Below are 27147 nucleotides of genomic sequence, written 5' to 3' on the forward strand. Positions count from 1 at the left end.
TCCATGTACCGGAATAAAACAAAATCGGAAGAATTTAGAAATGAATATTTTTGAAAAGCTTTCATTAATTTTGTGTTTTTACTTCAGCATAACAGGTAAGTGTACCATATACACCCCTTTGGGGTCTAAATAAGTATAGAATACCAACACATATTTAAATTCAAAATTGAATGCCGGAAAGTACATTTTGACATTCACTTATCAACTTTCATTTTCTACGTACCCACTCTTTCAAAAAATATATATACAAATAACAATACAGCTTTTTTCTTGCAGAATCTACAATGTCTATTTTCATATATTACATATGCGACATAACATATGCCTTTATTCTTTTCATCAAGTCACACCCTGTTTCTATTGTCCAAAATATATTTCTCTCTGCTTATTAACTTCAGGTGTTACTTATATATTTTAGGTTCTCTGTTTTGATGGTTAATTTTTGTTTTGTTATAATTCTTACAATTTCATAGGAAATAATTTATAATGAAAACGATATATGTTTTTCTTTGGCTATTTTAGCATGCCAAAATTACTTCCTTTTGTGTCACAAACCATATTCTATTTCTGCAAAATATAGAATATATCGTTTGCACCAATCATTTAAAAATCATATACAATAGTAATCTATTTTTACTATTCAGTTTATATTATTTACTTTAAAATTTAAATCTTCCATCCTCCATCATTACATATTATACCTTGCCGCTACAGGGAGGAGAAGTAGGATATCGAGCAGAATAATTGTCTAAAAGCTTAGATTATGAGATTAAACACAAAATCAACAGCTTTTGTTTCGATCATAAAACTATGTTCTACGTCCCTTATGTTGTCACAGAGATTCTCTTTTTTTGCATATATGTAACGCATGCATCTATTCGACAATAAATTGTATGATCGAATTTTTAGAAAGACCTTTGTCTATTTAGTCACCTTGGAGTTGGACACGTAAACAATACACATTTCATGGCCAATGTATACAATATGAGGTCGTTGATTTTTCGCTTGAATTGGTACATAATTTGTAATGCATGTGTCTTTTTAAGCTGACTTTATTGCATACGTTTGCTCATTGTTGAAGGCAGTACGACGTCCCATTGTAGCTTACTATCACGTCATTTTGAATATTGCAGATAGTTAGCTGTCTTACTGGCAATAACACATAATCTCCTTTCCTTTATATGAACGCACTAAAATTCCCAATTGTGTTCAACCTACAGTAGAATTTCCATCTTCATTTTTTGAACCTTAAGTTAATGCAAAATAGGTAATTGTTTTGATGCAATTGATATATGACCTTGTAAAGCAAATGACATGTTGCATTTTTCATTAACATATGCAGTGCACACAACTCAATTAGTAATTGAAATCACTAAATAATCATACTTTTGGATTACGTATCCATCTTTTCTCTAACAGTTTTGATAACACACACACAACTTTAATCAAATGAAATAATTCTCAATGATATTTTTTACAGTGTTCACGAACACCCCGTAATGCTGACATTTCATTTTTATTTCACTTTCAGAAAATTTCACAAAAAGTGCTGATGTTGTTATGTACCCAGTTTCACCAGCATACGCTGATCTTAATCAACCTTTTACACTGATGTGCAAGACAAATGTAACTGACCTATGGAAAAGTACCTCGATTTATGATGAAACAAATTCAAATGGAGTCCCTAATGTATTATATTTTGATAAATCGGTTGAGGGTACATGCCGCATATCAATTTCAAATTCAAATGTATACAATACTTCTTGTGATTTAGCTACCGGAGAATTTAATGTGACTTTACTTTCCGTAGAGAGAAAATATCATATGATGTACATAAGATGTAGTGTAAAATTTTCCGACGGAGCATCAAAGTTAATAGAGAATGCAACAACAGTGATATCCATTAAAGGTAAGTTTTTATTTTGTCGTTTTTGTTTTCGTATCAGAGATATCAGTCTGGACATTTCACATGCAAATCCGTATCATATAAACCGACACACACTCATATATATATAAATAATTTCCATCTTCATGCCTAATATATCATTTCTGTGTTACATTTCTAGATTCTACTGACGAGGAAAGGTAACACTAGGCAACTGAAAGCTGAATTATTAGTTCAGTCTAGGTGGCCGAGTGGTCTAGAGCGATAGAAATACTTCAGGCGATGTTGTCTCGACACCCTAATAGCATGAGTTCGAATCTCGGCGAGAGAAGAAAAAAAATTTGCAGATTTATAATTGCTGATATTTAAAGTGATTATAAATATATATGTATATATAAAACCTCAACCAAAGTTTACACGGATTTGTTGTAGTTTTGCACAATTGACTGAAACTGCAAGCACATAATCACTAAAAATAAGTCTCACATACAGGAAAATCTGATATATAATTTCGATGTAAACTAGGTTGCAGAACAAGCATATTGTCCCACATTGTAGAAAGCTTAAAAGTGAAAAGGCAAATATTTAGATAAAATATGTTATTATTTCTCTACTTTTCTGTATGATCAAAATAATTTATCTTAACGGGCAATTTGTTTCTTTCAAAGCTACTAAAAATCAATTCAAAGTGTCTTTTTCAGAGGCTCCGTCGTCTAAAACAATTCTTATCACGGCGAATCCAACAGGACCAATTAATTCTGGTGAGACGTTACATGTGACTTGCTCTATATCTGGTGGGAATCCATTAGCAATTCTTACCTGGAATTGTAGTGGCACTGCTATAAACAAATCATCAGAAAAATCCGCTTTTCTGGATATAGCATTTACAGTAGGACAACAGGACGATGGAATTATCTGCACATGTTTTGCAAGCCATCTTATTGCGTCGTACAACGCTACAGCGGAAAAAGTTATTAAACTAAATGTGTATTGTAAGTTTAATAAACAGAAACTTAACAAAATAAATTCATATCTACATCAGCCGTTTAAATTCCAATTTCCGACTCAGTCCACAGTTATGCCATATCAAGCATTAACAGTCATTCAGATAACGTAACAAAAATTACAATTTCATTAAATACAGGAACAAATATAGATTTACACTACAATTTGACTACTTGACTACCAACATTTTTAGTTTACATAGTTGAGTTTACTGTTTTCAATTATCATGTCTTTGAACGAAACAACGAACATAATTGAAGTCTTATTCTGAATGAATGAACAGAATATATGGGATAACCTTTAAAAATGAGACGTCACCTAATAATTGACATAAACGACAAAAGATTTCTACAGGCCTTTGAAACTTGTAGACAAATGGTCTACATCGTAAAGTGGAAAGAGTTTTGCGCAGGTCAAATTTTAACCCCCCCTAAATTTTCTGCCTCTACCAAGTTCAGTTATCTTGATTATGTGTTGCTCGTTATTAGTTTTTAATTGTTGTATATCAATGTTCTGATAGGAGTTGAGATTTGATGGATGGTGATGTCTGTCGTGCTATCCATATGTTTTATATTTCTATTTTATTTCAACTTTATGTATCAACTCACAATAGACATGTTTCTATACAAATCTTTAGACTTAAAATCGCCTCTCTCTTAGTAATATACGAAATTGAACTACTTGATTTGATATATTAATACATCAAAAGATTTTTCAAATCCAATGTATTGGACTCATATAAGGTATGAGTAAAAATGTATGTATCGGTCCACTCTTAGTTATATACGAACTGGAACTACTTAATTTTGATATTTTAAAGCATCAAAAGATTTTTTAAATCCAATGTATTCGACTCATATAAAGTATGAGTAAAGATGTATGTCGGTGAAGTTAGCAGCCGGTTTGTAATTCGTTATTCGATATTCATTATCCATCCGGCTGCTAGCAGTCGGTTCGATATTCCAAAATTAGTAAAAAAAATAATACTTGATTACGTTAATTGCATGATTTACATAGTAAAGAGAACTGATAATATACGTATGAAATCTTTTGATGACCCCTTCCAACTGTCTTAAACTCTCGTTGTCCTCGAATATAAGCCCTTTTCTAATTAAGCTACATATTTGTCTTTATATAGTATAGATTTTTATTGATAAAACAACTTCGAAGATGTACTTTAAAATAAATGATATTTCTTAAAAACAAAACAAAAAACCGATAACACAAGAAACATTTAGAAATATAATTTATAGAAAGCCCAAAAACGAAATGTTAGGGATAACCTACCAGAGACCGCTTAAATGAGTGTAAGACCCACCTGGGGTTTCAATGTCAATAAATTCTACTAAATCATAGACTCTGTATATATAAAGATTCTATAAGAAGGATTTTCCAGAATAATGTCATCTTCGATATCTACGGAGGGCTTATATTGTCACTTTTCAGCTAAAAATTGTCAAATTTTAAGACAAAGAGCACAGGGCAATGGTGAGAACCCCCTGATCTCTCAATCCTTCTAATATAATGCAGACATTTAGTTAATAGGTAAATACAAACGTGACTAAAAGAAATTTGGGTACACGTCCTGTCTTCTTTTTTTAAGGAGCGCCCAAAGTGCCAGTTGAATATTCAAAATATATATTGAAAACCTACCTGAAACCACTTAAATAAGTGTGAGACCCCCTGGACTTTCAATGTCAATAAATTCTACTAAATCGTATACTCTGTATATATAAAGATTGTATGAGAAGGATTTAATGTCATATTCGATATCTATGTAGGGCTTTGATTGTCACTTTTCAGCTAAAAATGTCAATATTTTAGGACAAAGGGCATAGGGCAATGGTGAGAGCCCCATGATCTCTCAATCTTTCTAATATAATATAAACATTTTATTATTAGGTATATGCAAACGTGACTAAAAGGAGTTTGGGTACACTTCCTATCTTCTATGTTTACGGAGCGCCCAAAGTGCCAGTTGGATATTTAAAATATATAGTGAAAACGTACCTGAGACCGCTTAAATGAGTATGAGACCACTGGACTTTCAATGTCCATAACATTCTACTAATTATAGACTCTCACTAGTAACCCGAATTCAACTTGATCGGACAAAAACGCATTAACGCTGTTTAAATGAGATTAATCGTCATTTGATAAAGATTGACAAAAATTAAAAATCATTTTTAATTTATTTCAATGCATATCAAATCATTTTAATGCCAGTCAAATAGATTCGCTTGCAGTCGTTCAATTTAATTCAAGTTGGCGGTAAGTTACGTCAAACAAATAGGCCACGCCCTCGTTAAACTATTTCAAACTGGTATTAATTCGTTTTAAACCGTGTTGAGACCCGAGCTTTTAACAGGTAAATCACTCAAGCAAAACAACATCGATGTATCTTTCGTTTATTTGTTTCAAACTTTATCGACTTATACATATAAATGCGTGTATTCTTATTAAAGTCATATACTTCACAATTTAAACAAATGAATGATCAATACACGTAACATATAAGGAATTTAAATAAAAAAATAAAATATTGATGCACGGTTTAAAAAATTTAAAACTTGTGAATCTGTTAAAAATAAAATAGTTAGGTGTTTAACATATTTTTAATTTGCCATAATGCAGTAGATCTTTATCTCACATATTCGTTTCAAAACTTGCTGAGTGCTATGAAACTTGTGACATGTCAGTAATGTATGGTCCATTGACTTACGAAACTTTAGGTATTCCTGTATATTTACGTTTCTCTTTTTCTGTCTTACTATAGTGTACTCGGAAATTAAATATAGACACGGAAATTAAAGTAACTTACAAAAATTATTTATTTTTCATATAGTTAAAATCGATATATCTTATATTTTCGGTCAACAACAAATATTCCCTAGCTGTATATTGATATATGAAATAGCTTGTAATAAAAGCAATGTTGTGTTAAATAATAAAATTAATGAAGATAATGTTAACATTTGTTGAATTTAATAAACAGTTAAGTCTTACACAACTTTGTAAATGAAGGAACAGCTCAATAAACTTTTAAAACTGTGTTTCAAATTGTAATATCGGTCACTGACACGAAACGGGCGTTAATTGTGGAAAAGCAGCACAATACGAAAATTGTGAATTGTGGTTCCGATTCTGTAAAGGGATTATTGTGCTGTCATGCACCGTGACGTACAAAAAGTCTTGCTATAAATGAACATATATTCTGTTTATATGAGATAAATTTTAGTCTGCGATAACGATGGGTTGGTTTATTTAAGTTTTACGACCTTGACTTGCTCTAAGTCGACATTATCTTACGTCTAATGCATTTAAAAATCCCGTATATTTACGTTTAGGGCATTTAATATAAGAATACCTACCAAATTAAAATCAACATAAACATTATTAAAATAAACAAGAAAGGAAAAGAAACAATTATGCATTGTTGCTCTGATCTATTTTTTATTAACTATATTTGAGCGGTAATGTCTTAATAAAAACTGATTGTCGTATGCATAAAATATTTCATATAGATGCTTTCGTTGAAGTTCGCGTTTCATATCAAAATGAATTTCATTGGTTGAATCGTTTGCAAACTTTCAATCCAGGTGTTCTCATCGAGGTCCGCGTTCATGTTTCAATTCAATACACAATATTTCATCTAGGTGCTTTTGTTAAAGTTCGCGTTACATAGTAAAATGAATTTCATTGGTCGGAATATTTGCAAACTTTCAATCCAGGTGCTCTCATCGAGGTCCGCGTTCGTGTTTCAATTCAATACACAATATGAAGTCCAATATGTTAAAAAAAAAAAGAATTTTACACTCTACGATGTCCGAGTAAATAAATAGAATTTAGAAAATTAAACACTTTTACGATTCTTCCAACACAATAAACTTCCAACACAATAAATATACTATCCTTTTCGCTGATGAATAATTATAACTATAATATAAGAACTAGGATTTGTATACTATTCAATCTGGGAACAGTATACCTAACAATATATATGTTCCGGATTTGATTTATTCCTCGAGAAAATAAATTTCATTTATTCACTTAAATCAATAATTCATCAACTTGAACTTTGAAAAAGTTACATTAATATATCTTTTCGCATCCTTTAATTTAAGGTAATTAAATCCGAAAAACTAAATAAAATTAATTGTATTATTTAATTTAGATTCTTTATTTCTTATAAAACAAAGTGAACGGTAAAAAGAAAGATATTTTTACATATAATATTAACATACAGATTTTGCGTATGACAAGTTTGCACAAAGCGAGCAACAAGAATGAGAGATTGTGATCAGCCTGGAGAACATACTTTTATGTATATATAATTCAAATTAATTTACACAAATTTTTCAAAACACAATATTTTTTTAAATAAATAAAGTGCCCAATTTTGAAACATTTACTCGGCTTACATAGCTAGGTTTAAGAAAAGGTCTTCTACTTTCTGTTAGAGTTGTGCAGTTTAGAATATAGTGAAATACATCAACCTATCTCTTGAGAGTTACAAAGTACACAGTACCTTTCCTGTCTCATAATTATATGCCATCTACCGGTTGCTATAGGTAACCGATGATTTCAAGTTCTAAACATATACAACGTTATCTTATCTTTATAACGTAATAAGTCTAAATATTCTGCAAATTCAAAGATTTCTTTAAACAGTTTTTAACATAATACTTTTGGAGAATATTCCATTTCTGATTTCCAAGTCTGCTGAAATTGGTAAAAACAAATCTCTGTTTAATGCTCAACTTTAACCCTTTTGGATTAAAACTATAGTTACTCTGATTTAACCAAATATTTTAAAATACATATTTATTCAAGATATTTTTAATACAAATCAACCAATCGAAAGTAAATCCACCATCTACGTTGAGTTTATCAATATATCTATATAATTTACTATCGGAACTGTTTACAATGTTAGACCAAAAAGATACCACATATACTGACATAGGATAAGCGCCTAGCTCTCCATAAACCATAAAGCTTGGGGTTGATTTTTTCAAGTTTAAGAAAAGTTTACAAAACTTGAAATGCACTTTCTATTGCATCAGTAAAACTAAATCTCCAAATTTTACAGCCATATAGCAATATAGGCCTTACAATCTTATCAAAAAGATCGTACTGACATTTAATTACTAGTAGATTAACTAAAATAATTGATTCGATATTTGTATTAATCAATCGATAAATTGAAGAACTGAATGGAATAAAAACATAAATAAAGAAAATATTTGTTTAACGCCATTATCTTTGACTATCCTACAGGTATACTAGCCAGGAGCTGTGTCAAGAACAGTTAAAGAAATCATCACAATTTTTTTATTTTGAGTTATTTTGTACAAATATAACTATAATGCGAACCCGAGGTTGTGAAAAAACGTGAAATCGCAACTGAGCGTGAATTCTTTGGAAAAGCGACGGTTCTATGAATACCTATTGTCAATTTCAAGTTCTGTTTCGACATCATTGTAATATATGTCACTGGACGTTAAAACTCAATCCTTAATTTCGTCTTCGTCAAATAGTGCTGTTGGTTTCTTTTTATTATTATTACATACTAGTATACATGAATACACCACAAGTTATTCCTATGTAATGTCATTTACTAGATATTTAGTGCAAAGTAAATTTTAAAGATGAAAGTCGTATTAGTTCGATAATGCTTCAAACTAAATATAAACTGAGAATACATGTATAACTGCCATATTCTCAATCTCCGACATTCATTTGTGTAAATGAAGAAAAGATAACAATGATCGGTATCTGTGTGAATCTACGTCTCAATCAAGCTTCATACATATGTTACAGAATATTCAAGATTTACAACTTTTCTTGAATATGATTGCCAATGGAATAAACCATGCAGGAGATTTCAAACTAGCCCAATTAATTTGTGTGTGAACTATAACAACTATCGGTATATATTAAGATTATATTTGAAGGATTTCCCCGACTAATGTCATCTTCGATATCTACGGAGGGCTTAGATTGTCACTTTTCAGCTAAAATGGTCAAAATTTTAGGACAAAGGGGTCTCACACTTATTTGAGCGGTCTCAGGTAGGTTTTCGCTATATATTTTTAATATCCAACTGTCACTTTGGGCCCTCCGTAAACCTAGCAAACTGGAAGTGTACCCAAATTCCTTTTAGTCACGTTTGTATCTACCTACTAACTAAATGTCTGCATAAGATTAGAAAGATTGAGAGATCAGGGGGCTCTCACCATTGCCCTGTGCCCTTTGTCCTAATATTTTTACAATTTTTAGCTGGTAAGTGACAATCTATGTCCTCCATAGATATCGAAGATGACATTATTCGAGAAATCCTTCTAATACAACCTTTATATATATACAGAGTCTATTATTTACTTCAATTTTATGGACATTGAAAGACCAAGGGGGTCTCATCCTCATTTAAGCGGTCTCGGGTAGGTTTTCACTATATATTTCATTTTTGGGCTTTCATAAATATTTCTATGTATATTTCTAAATATTTCTATCGGTTTTTCTTTTTGTTTTAAGAAATATCATATATAAAAGTACATCTTTGGAGGTGTTTTATTGATGAAAATCTATATAACATAAAGACAAATACATGTATGTAACTTTGAAAAGGGTTTATATTCGAGGACAATGAGGATAAACGACAGCTTGAAAAGGTCATTAAACGATTGCCTATGTATGTTATCCGTCCTCTTAATTATAAAAAATCATGCTTTTAATGTTACCCAGTATTTTATTTTAATGATTTTCAACTAATTTGGAATATCGAATGGACTGCTAGCAGCCGGTTGGAAATTGAATATCGAATATCGATAAGGAACCGACTGCTTTTTCACATACATGTCTTAAACAAATATGTATTTTAGATTATCCTGACGATTCACCGACAATTACGCAAGTTCCAGAAGGAAATATCGATACTGGGGACCCTGTTCTTCTGAATTGTACTCTGAACGGAGGAAACCCGGTTGTCACTTTATCCTGGAACTGTAGTGGTAATACTCACGTTACCATTTCAGGGAAAACTGTAGTTAGTACAATTGAATTCAATGTGAACAGATCTTATCATCATACAGTATGTACTTGTCTGGCGTCACAAGATACAATTGACAGTTATTCTGACAGTGCCAGTCATATGTTGAACGTCATCTGTGAGTACACTTTACATAATAAATCATTACTCAAATAATAAATTATCGATAAATTAAAGGTACAGTATAAACCCCAGGTAGTTGATATTGATAAATTACAGCAACTTCTAAGGACCATTGCAAATTCGGTCAAATAAGAATAAAAGAAAATAAGAAAAGCTGATCTAGAATCTTAATTTACGAAAGTAAACTCCAAAAGAAGATTTATGATATATGTTAAAAACTTATCAAAATAAAACAGATTAAAAAAAACTTGAAAATACATCCGGTAGTAGACTAGGAAAAATGTGCTCTGTTTTGAATGACAGTCTTTATATTAAATCATTTATCTTGAAACTCAAAAAATCTTCTTAAAATTTGTTAACTTTTTGGAAATGAAGTTTCTTTATCCTAAATACTAAGTTCATTGGTGCAAACATATATTTGTCACGATATGAGGAAAACGCAATATAATGTTAAATGTTGAATCAACAAGAAATTTAACGATAATCAAATTTCGTTAATTTCTTTAGGAATATTCAAAACTGAAATAAAAGTGAGAATCGCTTTAAATCAAGGCAGAGTGTTAGTTTGTCGACATGAAAAGCGTCTCATGTTACGCATTACTTCGCATCATACCAATCCACACTAATTCAAAATCTCCAAACATGGTTACTATGGATTTTCGTGCATTTTATGGTACAAGTGAACCACGAATTTACTTATTCAGCGAATTAAAGGTTTTCTATAAGCTTTAAATTCAAAGATTGTTAAAAATCACGAAATCAATTATCCACGAAAATGCAAGTTTCTCTCAATCCATGAAAATTGATAGCCACGAAAATAAATGAATCCACAGTATTGGGAAAAAATGTGTCAAAGTACAGATCCATGCTTGGTTTTCCCGTTTGAATGGGTTTACACTTGTCATTTTGTGGGCCCTTTATAGCTTGCTGTTCGGTGTGAGCCAAAGCTCTTTGTTGAAAACCGTATTTTGACCTGTAATGGTTTACTTTTACAAATTGGGACTTGGATGGAAAGTTGTCTCATTGCCATTCATATCACATTTTCATATATCCATCATCTTATTTTTAGATCCACCAGAAAGTCATCCAACAATTCAGCAAGCTATACCTGGTCCAGTTGATTCAGGGAGCTCCGTATCACTGATTTACTCACTGTCCGGAGGCAATCCTTTGGCTTTCCTCACCTGGGATTGTAACGGAATAACACAAAATTCATCTTCCAGCACAAAAACAGAATATATTGTTACATTCACTGTAAACAAGAACTTTGATGGAAGAGTTTGTACCTGTTCTGCAACACACCTTATTGATTCATACAGACCGAATGCTCAACATCAGTTGGCTGTGTTTTGTAAGTTAAGAAACCAGATTAAAACTATTTGGGAGTAATTAATTATTTCACTTTAACTATTGTGTTCGATGACTTCTAATGTATTCATGACATAGTGTTCTAGAAAATCATTTTTAGTATTTTCCGATTCGATTATTGTATTTGTACGAATCAGACCTATAGCAAAAACTTTCACAAAACATAGAGAAATACTACACAGTATGTACTCTAAAAGATCTTTAGAATGTTTTTATTATCCACATCTAATTCACGTCACCTCTAGAATAGGTAGTTTCACAATAACTTTGAAGCCCGGCTTTGATTGCTGATAAAGTCGATGTTTGTAAATGTAGAAAGAGGTTTTGTGGAATACCGAACAATATACCGTTGTTTGTAAGGACAACTTTGTCGTTTAGGTATCAAATACAGAGATGGCAGATCCAGTTCTTCATCTTTGGTTGAAACCCTAAAGGAACATATAACATACTTTAGTGTGAGCCAAGACTCCAAGTCGAATGCCTTACTTTGACCTATAATGGTTTACTTTTGCAAATTGTGACTTGGTTGGAGAGTAGTCTCATTGGCACTCATACCACATCTTTATCCTTTCGGAAAGACTATTGACGTCTTTTCTCTAGTGTTTAACCAAATGCCTTGCATAATCTACGACTGAATCCATCAGCATTTTCAAGTTATTTTTCTAATTGAAGGATTAAAGTTCACAATATTTCGGATAACACATTTCGCAGAGTAGTGTAATGAAGAATGATAAGGTCACTGGTAAAAACGTGGCCAATATATATGAATGGGGTACAAACGCAGGTGAAATCAGGAGTTAAAGACTGGGCGACGTCAACATTGAAATCATGCAGCACGTGTTTGTAATTGAAAATATTTGTTGCAATTGTTTTTGGTATATGTATAAAAAATGGTAGGTACAGGCTGATCTTTAAATTGAGAGGTATTTTCGAATGAACTGATATATGTTTAAGGATATTTCCCAAAGTTGATGGCATGGAGACCTTTGTTGGCTTTTTAACTTTTCCAATGCGAACTGATTTGAAAAGTCTATGACCTGCAATATCCGAAATGATAGCTGTAAGTTTATATTGGTTTGTATGACTGGGGTTTCCAAACATAATTTGTACAGAGAATGAAGTTGTAAAAGGTTTGATGAGTAAAGCTTCGTGCGATGAATAGGTGGGATGAATACATAACGACTTATGAATAAATAGCAGCAGGTCATTAATAGAGACATCATGGAAAATAGGAGATGTATAATGAAGATTACCCTGACTGCGTCTACGTCGAGGGGTAGAGTTGAAAATGTTCATCACATTCACCGATATACAGGAAGGACTAGATATAATACTTGTACCATTTAATTTGCCGTTGTAGCCTTTGGTATCGCAGTTCCAAATTCAAATCAATTAGACTTCTTTTTTGTCTATGGAGAGGTGTTGCGTGATGAGAAAGTAAGAAAGTGAAACATACTAGGATCCATGATAAATAAAAAAACTTTTATTTTTAATTTCCAATTTGGTTGTAGTAAAATAGAAGCAGAAGATTATACATTATGCAATGCCAACATAAAGGTATCGAAAAACTGTTGAACTATAAATTTGAATATGTGTATTTTGCTTTAATTTCCTGATAACAAAATCACTATTCATTCCGATAAAAATAACATTCAAAGATCTGATTATAACATTGTGTAGTGTTGACTTAGTAACCTTTTAGGATAATAAGTTTAAAGGATCGATAAAGTTACCCGGACCGTTTCTTAATTTACGTATTAGGCCATCGTCTTAGATTTCAGGGAGGACCTGCATAATTCGGGTTACAAATCTACCCCCATTTTCACCTCCTCTGTTTGCAATGCATTATCACAGAGTTTTACCAAAAATGTTGCCTCTGTTTTCATATTACGAAATTAATGAAAAAAAAAATATTCTGATATATGAATAAAATTTGTTGTGCGGAAATTACAGATAAAGTGATTCAAGCCAGCAAGTATTCAACTAAATAGTACCCTTTTTGAATAGCAAAAAAGAAAAACACCAAACATCATCCTTAAAATATTGATCTGCGCCAATAGATGATCACATGAATTTTTGCCATGTGGTTCCAGTGGCATGGTGTCGTAACTCCAACAGGACCTAGTTTGAAAAATTGTTTAATCCAAGTTCGCCCTTACTTCATTTTTCTGTAATGATTTTCATTTCCAGATGCACCTGGTGAACCAAAGATAATTTTAGGAGAGGGATTTCCATGGTTTGAAGGAAACACAGGGACAGTCGATTGTTTTGCTGATGTTGGCAACCCGGGGTCAGTTTACCAATGGATGATTGGTGGACAGACACAGATGCAAAACAAGTCACTTCTACAAATCGAACCGCTGTCAAAGGCACACAATGGCCAGGAAATAAAATGCTCTGTCAATAACAATTACACATTAAGAAACAACATTACATTGCAACCTGCATTATTGAAACTTAACGTTGAATGTAAGTCAAGCAATAAGTTGTCATGGTCTTACAATGTCTCCAACATAAAATAAAGACAACACTCCGCCATAGACATCAGACAAGTAAAAATTACTTTTAAATTCAAGACTGACCATTAAGTTATGATCAATCATAATACCCAAGAAGTTTCATCGAATTCAGTGCACATGCATCGTGATCTTCAGAAAAAATTTGATTGTTATAACAAGTAAAATGCTTTTCAATCATTAATTTTGCTAGTAAAAGATAAATATTGAGGATACATTTTATTTGAGTGATAAGGTGTTGACAAATATTTGCTCATTAACCAACTCACCACATACAACTAACATATCACAATAATTGTAGATTTTCCTGATATTGAATTCGACAGATTCCCAGTATATGTAGTAGAAGGCGAAAATACAACAATTACTTGTAACACACGTGGTAATCCTCTACCATATACTCAATGGTATATAAATGGTTTAGAAATGGGCCAGCCACAGAAAAACCAGTCGGTATTGTATCTAACCGACATCGATCGACTGGATCAGGAAAGAAATTATACATGCAAAGCTACTTCCAACAGTTCAAAATATGAAATCTTGACATCAGATAAAGATTTGAGTGTAGTTGTATTTTGTGAGTATGCAATATTTGTTGGTAAAATATTCAAAACTTTGACATCTTGACTTCAGATAAAGACTTGAGTATAATTGTGTGCTGTGGGTGATCAATATTTGTTGATTGAATATTTTACTTTGTTCTGTTTTGCCTAGTTATTCACTGAATGTGTGTTGTATGTTTCTTATGCAGTAATAAGATTAATATGTATGGATATTGAGTATATGTAGGTATAAGTCGATTATAAAAGCTGAAAGTGCTAATTGTATTGTTCAGTGACATGCTGATCTGAAATAAAGCTTGTTATTTTAATTTGATTTGGCAAACATGATAAAGTGTCAAATGATAACACGAACACAGCAAACACGAACGAATAGAATAAATACTATTAATAAGAAAAAGAAAAAGATTGAGAACTTGTGTTAGAGTCTTTAATCTGAAAAAAAGTACGGTAGTCTACATGAAGCAATACACTACCAACTCACAAGACGTCTTTTTGAACATTGTTGAGCTGACATCTTTGCTAGATGTCAACCATTCTACATCTGTGCATTGAGGGACACAGCTGAGGAGTTAAATAACAAAAAATCAAAAATGTGTATTCCTTTCACCACCTTTGATATGAAGTTTGATATTTAACTTGCTTAATTTTATCAATTTGTGGTTATTTGTACTAAGTATTCTAAAAACAATCTGTAGCTATAAGAATATACATGAAAATGTGTTGTGAATGCCAATGAGAAAAATATCCATCAGAGTTAAAAAAAAATACCCAACTAACGGTAGACAACTTGCTCACTTGTATTCCATAACTGGAGAAGATAATAGCATTCACAATACCTGCAATCAATATAACAAAGGAGATGTGGTGTGCTTGCTAATGAGAAAGTTAAGTTGGTCTTTGACATTATTATATAAAATATATTATGAGTATGACATATTTTAAAAAAAGTATTGAAATAAGTTTATACAATAAAGCAAGCAGTAGTATCATTTTTTCAGATAACACGAGTGTAACAAAAGTAACTGTTTTAAATGGGCCAACATTTCCTGAAAATCTAACAGCAATATTGCGATGTCAGGTAACTGGAAATCCACTACCGAATGTAACTTGGTTTCTTATATCAAATGAAACAAAACAAATACTGCAGAGACAAGACCAGGTTGTCGAAAGCAGTTATATAATTAACACAACTAACTGTCTTCATACAGGAATATACGAATGTACAACTGAAAACGTAGTAAATGGGACGAAAGTAATGAATAGTAAACCAACTGAACTGAAAGTCACATGTAAGTCCACTGAAACTTTTATGTTTTCTTATGTTATTCGTTGACACGAAGAATAATGATAACATTGATAAAAATATAAGAAATAAAAAACAACAAAAATTATAGCAATGATGATGATGATGATGATGATGATGATGATGATGATGAGATGACGATAATGATGAAGATGATGCAAACCGACAATCTATACAATCTTTAAAACAAAAATGTTGTGCTGATTTTATTGCAGGTTCACCCCGTTTAGATAATCGTTACAAAGAAACTCCGGCAACAGTGACCACTGAAATTGGCAATGATTTGAATCTAACAGTATATATTGTTGCTTATCCACCACCAGTTATTCGTTGGGTCTTTAGCAAAACTATTAGCTCAACATATGTCACACGGACAGTCAGCACTTACACTTCGGACCTGTACATTTCTAATATCAGAAGCTTTGACTTTGGTGTATATACAATGCACGCCAATAATGACAATGGGGACTTATTCATTCAGGTATCTGTGTCAGAAAAAGGTAAACCAATTATGTCTTTTTGAAATAATTAAAAAATGCATTTATACCAGGGATGCACACTATAGGTAACACACTGTTAAACTTGATATTACATGTAGAATTACTAACGTATGTGATAATTTTGGTCTCATTTATACAAATATCCGAAATACATTACAATTTTGATAAAAAAAAACTCAAATATCAAATTTTAATTTTCTATTACATGATATGGTCCGATTATATATCAAGGTTGCAATTTTTATATTTAGCCCGAAAAAAAAGAAAATAATGAATCATATCCGTTGTAATGAAGGCTTATATTAATATAGAGCAAAGCGATATGGTATGGTTACTATTGAGACAACTATCCATCAGGTCTAAATGAAGCAGATTTAAGCAAGTGTATGATATTATACAACCTTTAACAAGGAGAAATATTTTCCGTTGCACTTGTAATGACACAACAACATATAAGTGAGTTTTTCAAGCAAACATGTCATAATGTCAGTTTGACATTTGCGTTATCGATGGAATTCCAAAATGTAACTATTTAGTTGAAAAATCATCAGCCACTTTCATGATCAAATAACTCATGGTACGAAAGTGTCCACTTTCCCTCTTATACCATTGCTCGAGGGGTTTATTAGTTGAGACTATAACTTTGTTTAACTAGTAACACTATGTAAAATACAATCTCTAGGATATATACAGCGAAACAAATTGGAAGTGAAAATATACGGCATCGAATGAACTAAAAGTGTGTCGAGAAGATCACCGTCTCCTTCTAATCATGCATATTCTATTACTTGCACACCTCTTGTAAAGTCATCGTAGAACCTTTATCCATAAAATCTTGCTCGATTACTTTTAACGTAGTTTTCTTTTTTTATATTATTTCTCAAACGACTGTAAAAACATTATCATCCTCACCTAAAATTACTATTCTCGTCAAACAATTGGTCGAAATTTAATTATGATGTTCAATTGTCTTGTTTTCTGCTGAACTTTCTATTGTAATGTCATGAAAAAGGCGATCATACCTGATGAGGCCACATAAAAAGAACATGACTTACTGTAAATCTTTTAAATAAATTGACACAAATCATTAGAGAATCAGATTTCAATACCATTACCCGTGTATAACGATATATCTCCAATCTCAACAGTTAAATTTAAAAGGCTCGGAAACCTCGAGCTATAAAAATTAAATTCAATAGTCTCGAGCTGGGACATATGTTACACACTTATTGGAATGTCGGCATAAATATGTGTAAGTATATCGCTATAATGGAAAAATAAGTTCTGATGTATCCTTTCTATGTTGAAATGTTAAAACTTGGATGCTGAGTTTCTCGTTATACAATTCTTATTTGTTTTTCATCGTCTTCAGTTTTATAAGGAAAACAGATTCGTATATGAAGTTATATATCTTGTCAATGCAGTATTCCTAATTTCAGGAACATTTTCAAACAATTTAGCTTTGGCAGATGAAGTGTTTCTTCTTATAACATGTTCCTTTGAGTTTCCCGCTAGTCGTTAATTTCCTGACAACCAAAAGACCCACATCAGAAGTAATATTTTATGTCAAGGTAGTATTCCAAATTCCTTACAACAGAAACTTTGAGTGTTGAGGTATACGTTTCGTAAAATTTGGACGAGAAAAACGTAAGTAAGAGTGTGGTAACGGAAACAACTGCATTTTTCGAAGTTATAAAGCGGCATGAGTTTAGTACCGTAATACGTTTACTGCACACATTCGAATGAATATCCTGAAGGTTGCATGAGGTATGAGACAAACTTAAGTTATAGTGTGGTAACAAAAATGGGACGGACAGAAAGATGGATGGACTGAAAAGCGGGCGGTCAAAGGTAATACTTAATGCGCCTGCTACCTACGATGGGAAGCATACAAAAGTAAAATCAAATATATGCTTCTTTGATAAGATTTTATTTTCAGTTTTTATTTTATATAGGATTTTTTTTTATTTTAAGCAACTCCTACAGCGCCTGTACACATCAATATTTTTTGTAAGACAAATTCTCTTCACGTTTCATGGGTGTCTGAATTTAATGGTGGACGAGAACAAACATTTTTTGTTGAATACTGGATATCACTACAGAAAAGAAACATAACGAGATCTAGACCTGTAATGGATTTAGGGGAATCAACAACTCTCAATTTTGTCTTCAATGGATTATTGCCAGAAACAAATTACAGCGTTCGCATCTTAGCATCGAATGCAAAGGGTATATCTGTCTCAGAAACGTCTAAGTGCATAACTGATTTCGATAGTAAGTTAGTCTTTTATGTGTTTTGACTGTAACATTTAGTTGCCCCCACCAGGAAGGTAATGCTACAGTTGTCGATGTTAAGATCAAAAAGTTAAAATATTTTGTCGACATTGTAAAATCTATCCAGGTATTATTCGAATCAACTTTTAAAATTTTTGACCAAAAAAAATATGCTAGAAGAAAATTGTAAAATGAACCATGATTTAAATAATTAACGAATGTTAACTCAACATTCATGTGAAAATAAGTACGCATTAGCTCCAAACACAATAAAAACTCATTATACATTGTAAATAGTGTAGTGAATTTGTTCTTTAAAAGACCAATGCATGTAAGCATTTCAATTTGCGACTTTTTACTGCAAAATTACGATAACTGACTTGATTACCTGATGATGATCCAAAGACCGAAAACATAAACACTACACACGACTTGATAAAACTAAAAAGAGATTGCACAGTTTACAATAAAATAATAATAATAAAAAAGATATAATCTGCATTATGTCTGATGTAGGAAAATATCAGTCGGCTTCGTCAAAAGGGGCCAAACAACAAGCACGATAAGCATAAAGAAAGAATGAAATACAAAAATAATTCAGCCAGATGAAAACAGTGCATATTGTTTAAAAGACAGATGATCGTACTTTTATTGTTGTTATTTATTTGTCACTGTTTTGTCGTTTTTTTTCGACTCATGATTTTTTGTTATACCTTTGGTATCATATGGCTCGATTTTACGTATGATAGAAAAGTTGAAATTGTTTTTTTAAGTACATTTACTCACAATTCAGATATTGCATAATGATTTCCAATACAAACAAGAACGGAATTCATTTAAAATTTAAGAACAAAATGTTTCCTTTTGACATGTCTAATCTCTGGAAAAAAAGATAAAGACTCAGCAACACGAACTCAACGAAAAACTGTAGAGATTTGAGGTGCTCCGGAATGGTAACCAAACCCTTTCTAAAACGTGACACCCGTCGTTTTGGAGCTTTGAATTGTCTCCAGAGAAGGATAAATGACAGATATTACCAAAATTCGGATATATTTCAAAGATGAAAGCATTTCAGCTAGAACTTGTTATTGACGTCACATATACACATACAAGAATCCAATGATCTGTTATATTGAATTGTAACATGTTGTAAGTTTTTGGTTTTGAGCTTTATTATTTACAGTCAAGACCAACAGCATAAAACAGGAAGGAAATAATGGTTCAGTGCATGCTGGTATTGCCATGCTTAGTGTAGGAGGAATTCTAATTATTGTTATCTCCTTAGTGTTCTTAATCCGTAAGAAGCATTGGATAATTGGTAAAGTTATATCAGATCATATTGCACTGAATTCAATACTTTTAAATGGGAATGCAACTGTTGGATCCTCTTCAGTGCATGTCTTCAATCATGAAGGAATGTTTTTGTCGTAACTTGATAATTTGGTATTAATTCCAAATGTAAAATATGTTCTGTGTTAAAAATCAATTTTGTCTGACTATTGAAATATTAAAAACCATAATTTTCGTAAATATATAAGATTTATCAATTAAAAAGAATCTTATGTACACGTATGTGCATTTTCTCTGGAACAAAATATTCTTCACTTAAATTTTCGATGTTCAATTTACCTTTAAAAGGTCTGCATATTTCAAAAGCAATGATGTCTAGTGAATTATAGACAACGTCAGTGAAGCGATGTTCAAATATTAGACGATATAAAAAAAGTAGCACGATCTCATTCATGATACCATAATAACTTCGAGCACAAGACTCGCGTTTCTTCCACAAAAAAACTGTAAGTGTCGTTCGACTTTAAAAGGACGAATAAAGCACGGAGTTGAAGAGAAGTGAGTAAAAAAAGTAAGAAAAAAAAAATCTTATCGAATTAGATACAATCTACTGCTATGTATGCATCACCTGCAATGTAAATCAAGACTAAATCAAAATGTCACATTCGGAAATGGAACGCAATCCAAAACTATACAGATCATACGTTCATTCTGTTATCATCAGATCAAAAACAGCTTAAAATGTCTCCAGTGTTTTGAAACACAGACGCATCGTATCCGTCATTTTTTCCCGTCAAAAATATCAGTCGTTTTTCATCATAACTCTTAAGGAATATTTTTTGTGTTAGGGACTAAATCCTGTTAATGTATAAACTTGTGCCATATTTCCCATAATACTACCAATAGAAATGTTTTATTTGAAAAAAGTCGAACAGTAAGAAAAACCAAACACATTTTATTTACATACAAATGAAAGGTGAAAGATTTTTAATGGCAGTAGGGTCTTTTTATATTTTGATATTGTTTTAGGTTTCAAAAGACAGGCAAAACAATCGGTGTAAGTATAATAGAGGTATAAACATATTTAAAACATTTAAGATATTGTGGGCTTTAAATTCATTTTTGAAATAAATCAGGAAAGCAAGAAATAAACCCAACATTTCGAGAAATATTCCCGTTTCATTAAAAAAATGTCTTGAATAATGCATAACATTTCAACACTTCTCGCGGAATTGATACACTTCCCTGCTATAAAATTAGCATAAAGTCTAACTATTTATAGCTGTAAGATAAATGCAAAAAGTAGTGAAAATGAAGCTGTCAAGTGCAATTGATATGCCTACAATTCTTTATATTAGCCTTATTCCCCTCTGTCATTGAATATAAAAAAGAAGATGTGGTATGATTGCCAATGAGACAACTCTTCACAAGAGACCAAATGACACAGAACTTAACAACTAAAGGTCACCGTACGGCCTTTAAAATGAGCAAAGGCCATACCGTATAGTCATCTATAAAAGACCCCGAAATGACAAATGTAAAACAATTCAAACGAGAAAACTAACTGCCTTATTTACGTACAAAACATGAACGAAAAACAAATAAGTAACACATGAACAAACGACAACCACTGAAATACAGGCTCCTGACTTGGGACAGGCACATACATACAGAATATGGCGGGGTGAAACATGTTAGCAGGATCCAAATCCTCCCCTAACCTGGGACAGTGGTGTAACAGTACAACATAAGAACGTACTATAAAAATCAGTTGAAAAAGGCTGAACTCATCAGAAGGATGCAAATAGGAATTCATCTAACAAAAACACAGAGTGGACGTGGCCGGGTACATCTAAATGCCTTCTATTACCTTTTTTGTTTAGCTTTCATCAAAGATTATATCTATTTGAAATGACATTAAACATGTTGAAATACTATCTTGAACATGTTGAAGTGTATAATTATGTTCCTATGATATGTGCCTATTTATCAATTCCCGTAAATGGAGGATTTGCCTCTTCATACAATCGAAAATAGGCCTTTATAAATTGATTGAACTTGATATGGAACGCTGTAATTCAAAAACTTGAATGCAAATGTTGTGTTACACTTGAATATATGATAATTGTTAAGGTTGTGACCAAAAGGAACATATACATAAAAGCCAATTCAATATAAAGTGTACTTTACTTGAAGGAATTTTAATATAATCAACACAAAATTAAGAACAGGAATATTACATATCATTTCACAACAGAAGCGCTGTTCTCGATCAGGAAGGCTCAAATACAAAAAAAAAAAAAAAATAAGAAATAAAATTAAAAAAAAACCACAGGAGAGTTATACACAGTTAAGATACTTGAGCTGCGTCGGATAGAAATCGACCTTAGGCAAATGAATATGAATACATCTGTTTACATTATTTCGGGTTCAAAAAATCTCTAAAGAAAAGTCTGTAGCTGTTTGAAAATTGTGTTATTATTATCTATTTGTGTATTCTTGACACTGTTTTTTGCTAATGTGCTTGGTCTAAATGACATTTTGTGCTTCTTTGTTACATATGTGTTTGTTTTGATAGTGATTAAGATTATAACACAGTGTTCCCTGTTGTACCCCTATTTTTGACATTTCTACCTTATATGTCTGTTTGTTTTGTTCACACATCGTTGTCAATATTAAGGAAATTGATGCGACTGTCATACAACTGAGAGCTAGGTTAATCTAGCTTTAAAACCAGGTTTAATCCACCATTTTCTACTTAAGAAAATGCCCATACCAAGTCAGGAATATGACAGTTGTTATCCATTCGTTTGATGTGTTTGAGCTTTTGATTTTGCCATTTGATTGAGGACTTTTGTTTTTGTATTTTCCTCGGAGTTCAGTATTTTTGTGATTTTACTTCGTATTTGAATGTTTCAAGGTCAATCAAAGTCTCATACATGCGAATGTATATATATATATACGTGCACTTGCACAAGGTCGATTTCTATCCGACTCAGCCCACTTGTCTACCTAAAGTATCAAAAAAGAATCTTAAAATGAAAAACAAATCAACGAGGTCAATGTTTGCCTGAGAGACCATTGCCTTGTCATCTTTGTTAACTAATGGTTTGTAGATTTATAAAGTGAGAATATAACAAATGAAAACAACACATTATAAGTTGAATTTGTGCAAAGCGATTTTCTGGATTTTGTTCCATCAGAAACAAGCAAAGCCGAATATTTGAAAGACACGGATGTATAGAAAAGGTGTATTGATGTTTAAATTACTGATGTTTTTGTGTTCAACGATTACAATATTAATTTATCAGTAAATAATTTCAATTGTACATGTCTTTATATGAAAAAAATAATAATAAATGAAAATCTAATTTTAAGGGACAACTGCATCCAGGTGTTTTGTGACTTTTTTGTAATTCAAAACATTGGTTTTATTTCTATCGTAGCATACCGTAGAAGTTTTCTAAATTTAAATGATTGCATGATGCGTTAAGTACCTCGTTTTGTTCTTTACAGGAACAATAGCAATGACAATACCTTTAATCAGCATAATAATGGTTCTTTTGAGTTAAATTTACAAAGTAAGTTAGATTTGATTTCAATTTCTATTAAATATTAACCGTTTGCTCTCGATTCTACGAAACAAGGTTTTGTATTTATATATAGTTGCTGCAATTGACAAACAGTGATTAGTCATACTATTGTTAGAACCTTAAAGAATACACGCATTGCTTTATACTATGAAAGTCAATATCAAGAAAGTTTTGAAGGCTCTTGTGTGAAGAAATTTATGTGAATCAGTCCGTACCAATGTACCTCAAATGTAAACGGCATTCAAATATCAATATATATTAGCAAAAACATCGACATAATCAATAAATTTATTATATTAACAGATGAGGTTGAGGAGACAATTACTGGAAGGTAAATGATTTTTTTTTATAACAATTAAAAAGTTGTTCAAATATTCGAAATGACTATATATGCAGTAAATATCAAGTTTTCTCGCCTATGCACGAAGAGACTAACATTTGCCTGTAGTGTTCCTTTTTGATAGACGTCACTAGTACATAGTTAGTATCATATGAACTTCATGAGCTCAATAATGTTAAAATGGAGATAAAACCAATGTTAAAATTTCTTTCACTTGTTTTCTTAAATTCGTGCACTTGACGTTTTATGGTGAATCCATTTCTGTTGATATTTGTTTGGGTGCATTAATTAGTGTTTTAAAAAATACCTTCTGGATAGATTTTGCATCAAATTGTTGATATGAATCAAAATAAATGTCTGATTTATGAATATTGAAAAGCGAAAATGGAAATGAATTTACTTGTGTATGATCGTAAAGATGCATTTACAAAACGATAAACTATAATTCGTTTCTATAGCATTTTATACATGTTATAGGATATTAGTTTCAATATCTTCAAGAACTTTGAATAGGCACAAATTACATGTACCAACAAACTATTGTGCAAAGAAAGTTTTCTTATCTAACTTCGCTTAAAAGCCCTATCAGTTGATTGAAATATCACAAATATGCTTGATTAATAACTTGAAATATGATATCCATATTTTTCAAAACCTTTCAAATAGTTATCAAAGGTACCAGGATTATAAGTTAATACGCCAGACGCGCGTTTTGTCTACATAAAACTTTTCAGTGACGCTCAGATCAAAATAGTTATAAAGCCAAACAAGTACAAAGTGGAAGAGCATTGGACAAAATGTTGGGTCCTCCATGCTTTTAACTTTGTACTTAATTTTAAACCTTTCATCTTTTTTTATTATTATTTAAGCATCGCTGGTGTGTCTTTTGTCGACGAAATACAAATTTGCCGTATAAGATTTTAATCCTATTATTTACTTGGACAACAAAACAAATATTTTATTCATTAACTGGTAAATAGTTGTTTCCTCCTGTTTTCTGTTTATATGAGGAAGAAGCTACTTAAAATTGATTGATATACTATTTATATTTTTCAGACATTTACAAATTGATGCTAGCGAAACAGGTAAATTATTTTTATAAAATCAGAATGTTGTTCTAAATATTTGTGATTCATCAGTCAATCTAGTTTTGATGATCAATTTGATGTAGCGCAATTTTGTGTAATGTTTGGTTTCAAATGCTGATTTACTTATTTTTGATTTGGATTTGAAAATTTGATTCGAACATATTAAGAACTAAATAAGAAGCATGGTATCTTTGGTGAGGTTTTACACAATCGAATGTCTGCCCTTGTAATCAAAATGATTTAACCAAAATAATACAAATACGTAATTTGTAAAACATATAACTTTTTGTGACATATTCAAACGGTGGCATGATAAAACGAAATAGAAACATATCCGAAACATTGATAAATTCAACATCAAATATAAATTGTCATGTATCTATCAATTTTCAGTCAAATACGATTAGTTGCAAAAAATAATGTATCATCTTAGTAATACATTTATATTGATTGCATAATTTGATTTTATTTCAGATAAAGTCAACAACGTATTTGGAAACAGGTACAATCTGTAATCATAGTTTAATCTTTCTGGTATACATGCAATATTTTGAAATTATGAGGAAAAAAAACATAAAAAAAAAATATAGATAAAACAAAATCATGTTTATCTTAGACTGTAAGTAAAAATATGGTTCAGTCAACGAAACCAGCGACAATACAACCACAACATGGTTATAATCAAGATTGTAACATAAGGATTCCTTACAAGTTTGTTATCAAAACAATAACGGTTCAAAATAGCAGTTTTATTTCTATAATATAAGATGACATGATCATGCAACTAAGAAGATTTTATCATCAAAGATTTTTTCTTTTTCAAATAAGAGGAGACACATCCAAACTCTTATGTCGAAATAAACCGTCAACACCATGATATAAAGAGAAGAAAAAACAACCAAAGGACACACAACTGTACAAAAAAAAAAAAAAAAACATAGAAAACTAACGTCTGAGCAAAACAGATCCAATCTATAACCGGGGGATGATCCTCGGTACTCCTGATAATAATAACCTTAACAGAATGACGACCGCAAAATGTATCATATTTATACAAATCACATAAGAAATTAAAATTAAAATATTCTTTAACAATCCAATTCTTTGATTAAGAAAACAGATATTGAAATGTTTTTATCTTCTAATTAGAGCTTATATGGATATGAGTCTCCACCTTGGAAATGGTGCTCCTGAATTAGGTATATACTTGTAGAAGGAAGTTTCTATAAAAGACGAAATTATAATTTGCAATCACAACATTTAAATTTGTGCTACCACTTCAATAAAATATATCGAGTTATTTTTGTATTTTCATTTAAGAAACATTTACTTTACAAAACGCTTTCTTCATGTAGTCTAAAATTTTGCATCAATTAATGCATGAGACAATTTATAACAAATCAACTTTAATTCACACAAAACACTGACCTCGGGTATCGCGATAGGTCAGTTTATACTATATGCAGTTCCCAAACATTATATCAAAATGAGACATGAGAAATTAAGAGATAGACGCAAATATGATTATGTCATGTTTGTTTTTATTTATGTAACATAATGAGAGGACCAGAAGTATAAAAGTTATAGAAAGGAACAAACAATAACCACATCTAAGGATAAAGGGATATACAACGACATATAATATACAAAAACTACAAATTAGAGATTTTAAAACTTAAGTGCATCAATTAGTGGATTCTAGGATGATGATTATGATCTATGAGACGAGGATATATTTGTAGTTTTGAACAATAGATATAAGAAAATGTGGTATTAATGCCAATGAGACAACTCTCCATCAAAGTCACAATTTATGAAGGTAAACCATTATAGGGAGAAGTACGGTCTTCAACACAGAGCCATGACTAAAACCGAACAGCAAGCTATAATGGTAAAACGGTAATGCCATTTTGATAAAAAAATAAATAATTTTAATTGCGTAGATTAGTTATTTTATTTTCGAAATGTTCATGATTGTAGAAAATGAAAACAGACCTGAAATAAGCAGGTAAATTTATTTGTCACTTATACTTACTGCGAATTATTAATTTAAACTGCTTGTTAATTAATTAAGGTTATGAAAAATATATTCTACAACACCATGCTAAAGTTGCCATTTTGCGCAAACGCATGAAATCTTTAGAAGAATGGTATTCCTATAGTGTATTTGTAAATTATCTAGCACTTATAGAAATACTGACTTAAGATTGAAAAATGCATTATGTTTTCGGCACTAGCCTAGTTCTTA

General features: G+C 31.4%; 1 protein-coding gene across 1 annotated transcript in view; it reads left to right on the forward strand.

Moving 5' to 3' along the window:
• The window catches only part of LOC139528197 (synaptogenesis protein syg-2-like), a 32927-nt gene continuing 5780 nt past the window's right edge, over positions 1–27147 (forward strand). The window contains exons 1-18 of the mRNA XM_071324075.1: positions 1–95; positions 1532–1909; positions 2587–2877; positions 9775–10059; positions 11134–11415; positions 13623–13901; positions 14250–14525; positions 15510–15800; positions 16030–16314; positions 18289–18588; positions 19772–19906; positions 20908–20935; positions 23395–23459; positions 23775–23802; positions 24868–24896; positions 25374–25401; positions 26049–26098; positions 26880–26907. Of these exons, the coding sequence (XP_071180176.1) occupies positions 41–95; positions 1532–1909; positions 2587–2877; positions 9775–10059; positions 11134–11415; positions 13623–13901; positions 14250–14525; positions 15510–15800; positions 16030–16314; positions 18289–18588; positions 19772–19906; positions 20908–20935; positions 23395–23459; positions 23775–23802; positions 24868–24896; positions 25374–25401; positions 26049–26098; positions 26880–26907 (3113 nt within the window). The 5' untranslated portion in view covers positions 1–40. The remainder of the gene's footprint in view (positions 96–1531; positions 1910–2586; positions 2878–9774; positions 10060–11133; positions 11416–13622; positions 13902–14249; positions 14526–15509; positions 15801–16029; positions 16315–18288; positions 18589–19771; positions 19907–20907; positions 20936–23394; positions 23460–23774; positions 23803–24867; positions 24897–25373; positions 25402–26048; positions 26099–26879; positions 26908–27147) is intronic.

This window comes from Mytilus edulis, chromosome 6, assembly GCF_963676685.1.
Source record: "Mytilus edulis chromosome 6, xbMytEdul2.2, whole genome shotgun sequence".
NCBI classification, from domain to species: domain Eukaryota; kingdom Metazoa; phylum Mollusca; class Bivalvia; order Mytilida; family Mytilidae; genus Mytilus; species Mytilus edulis.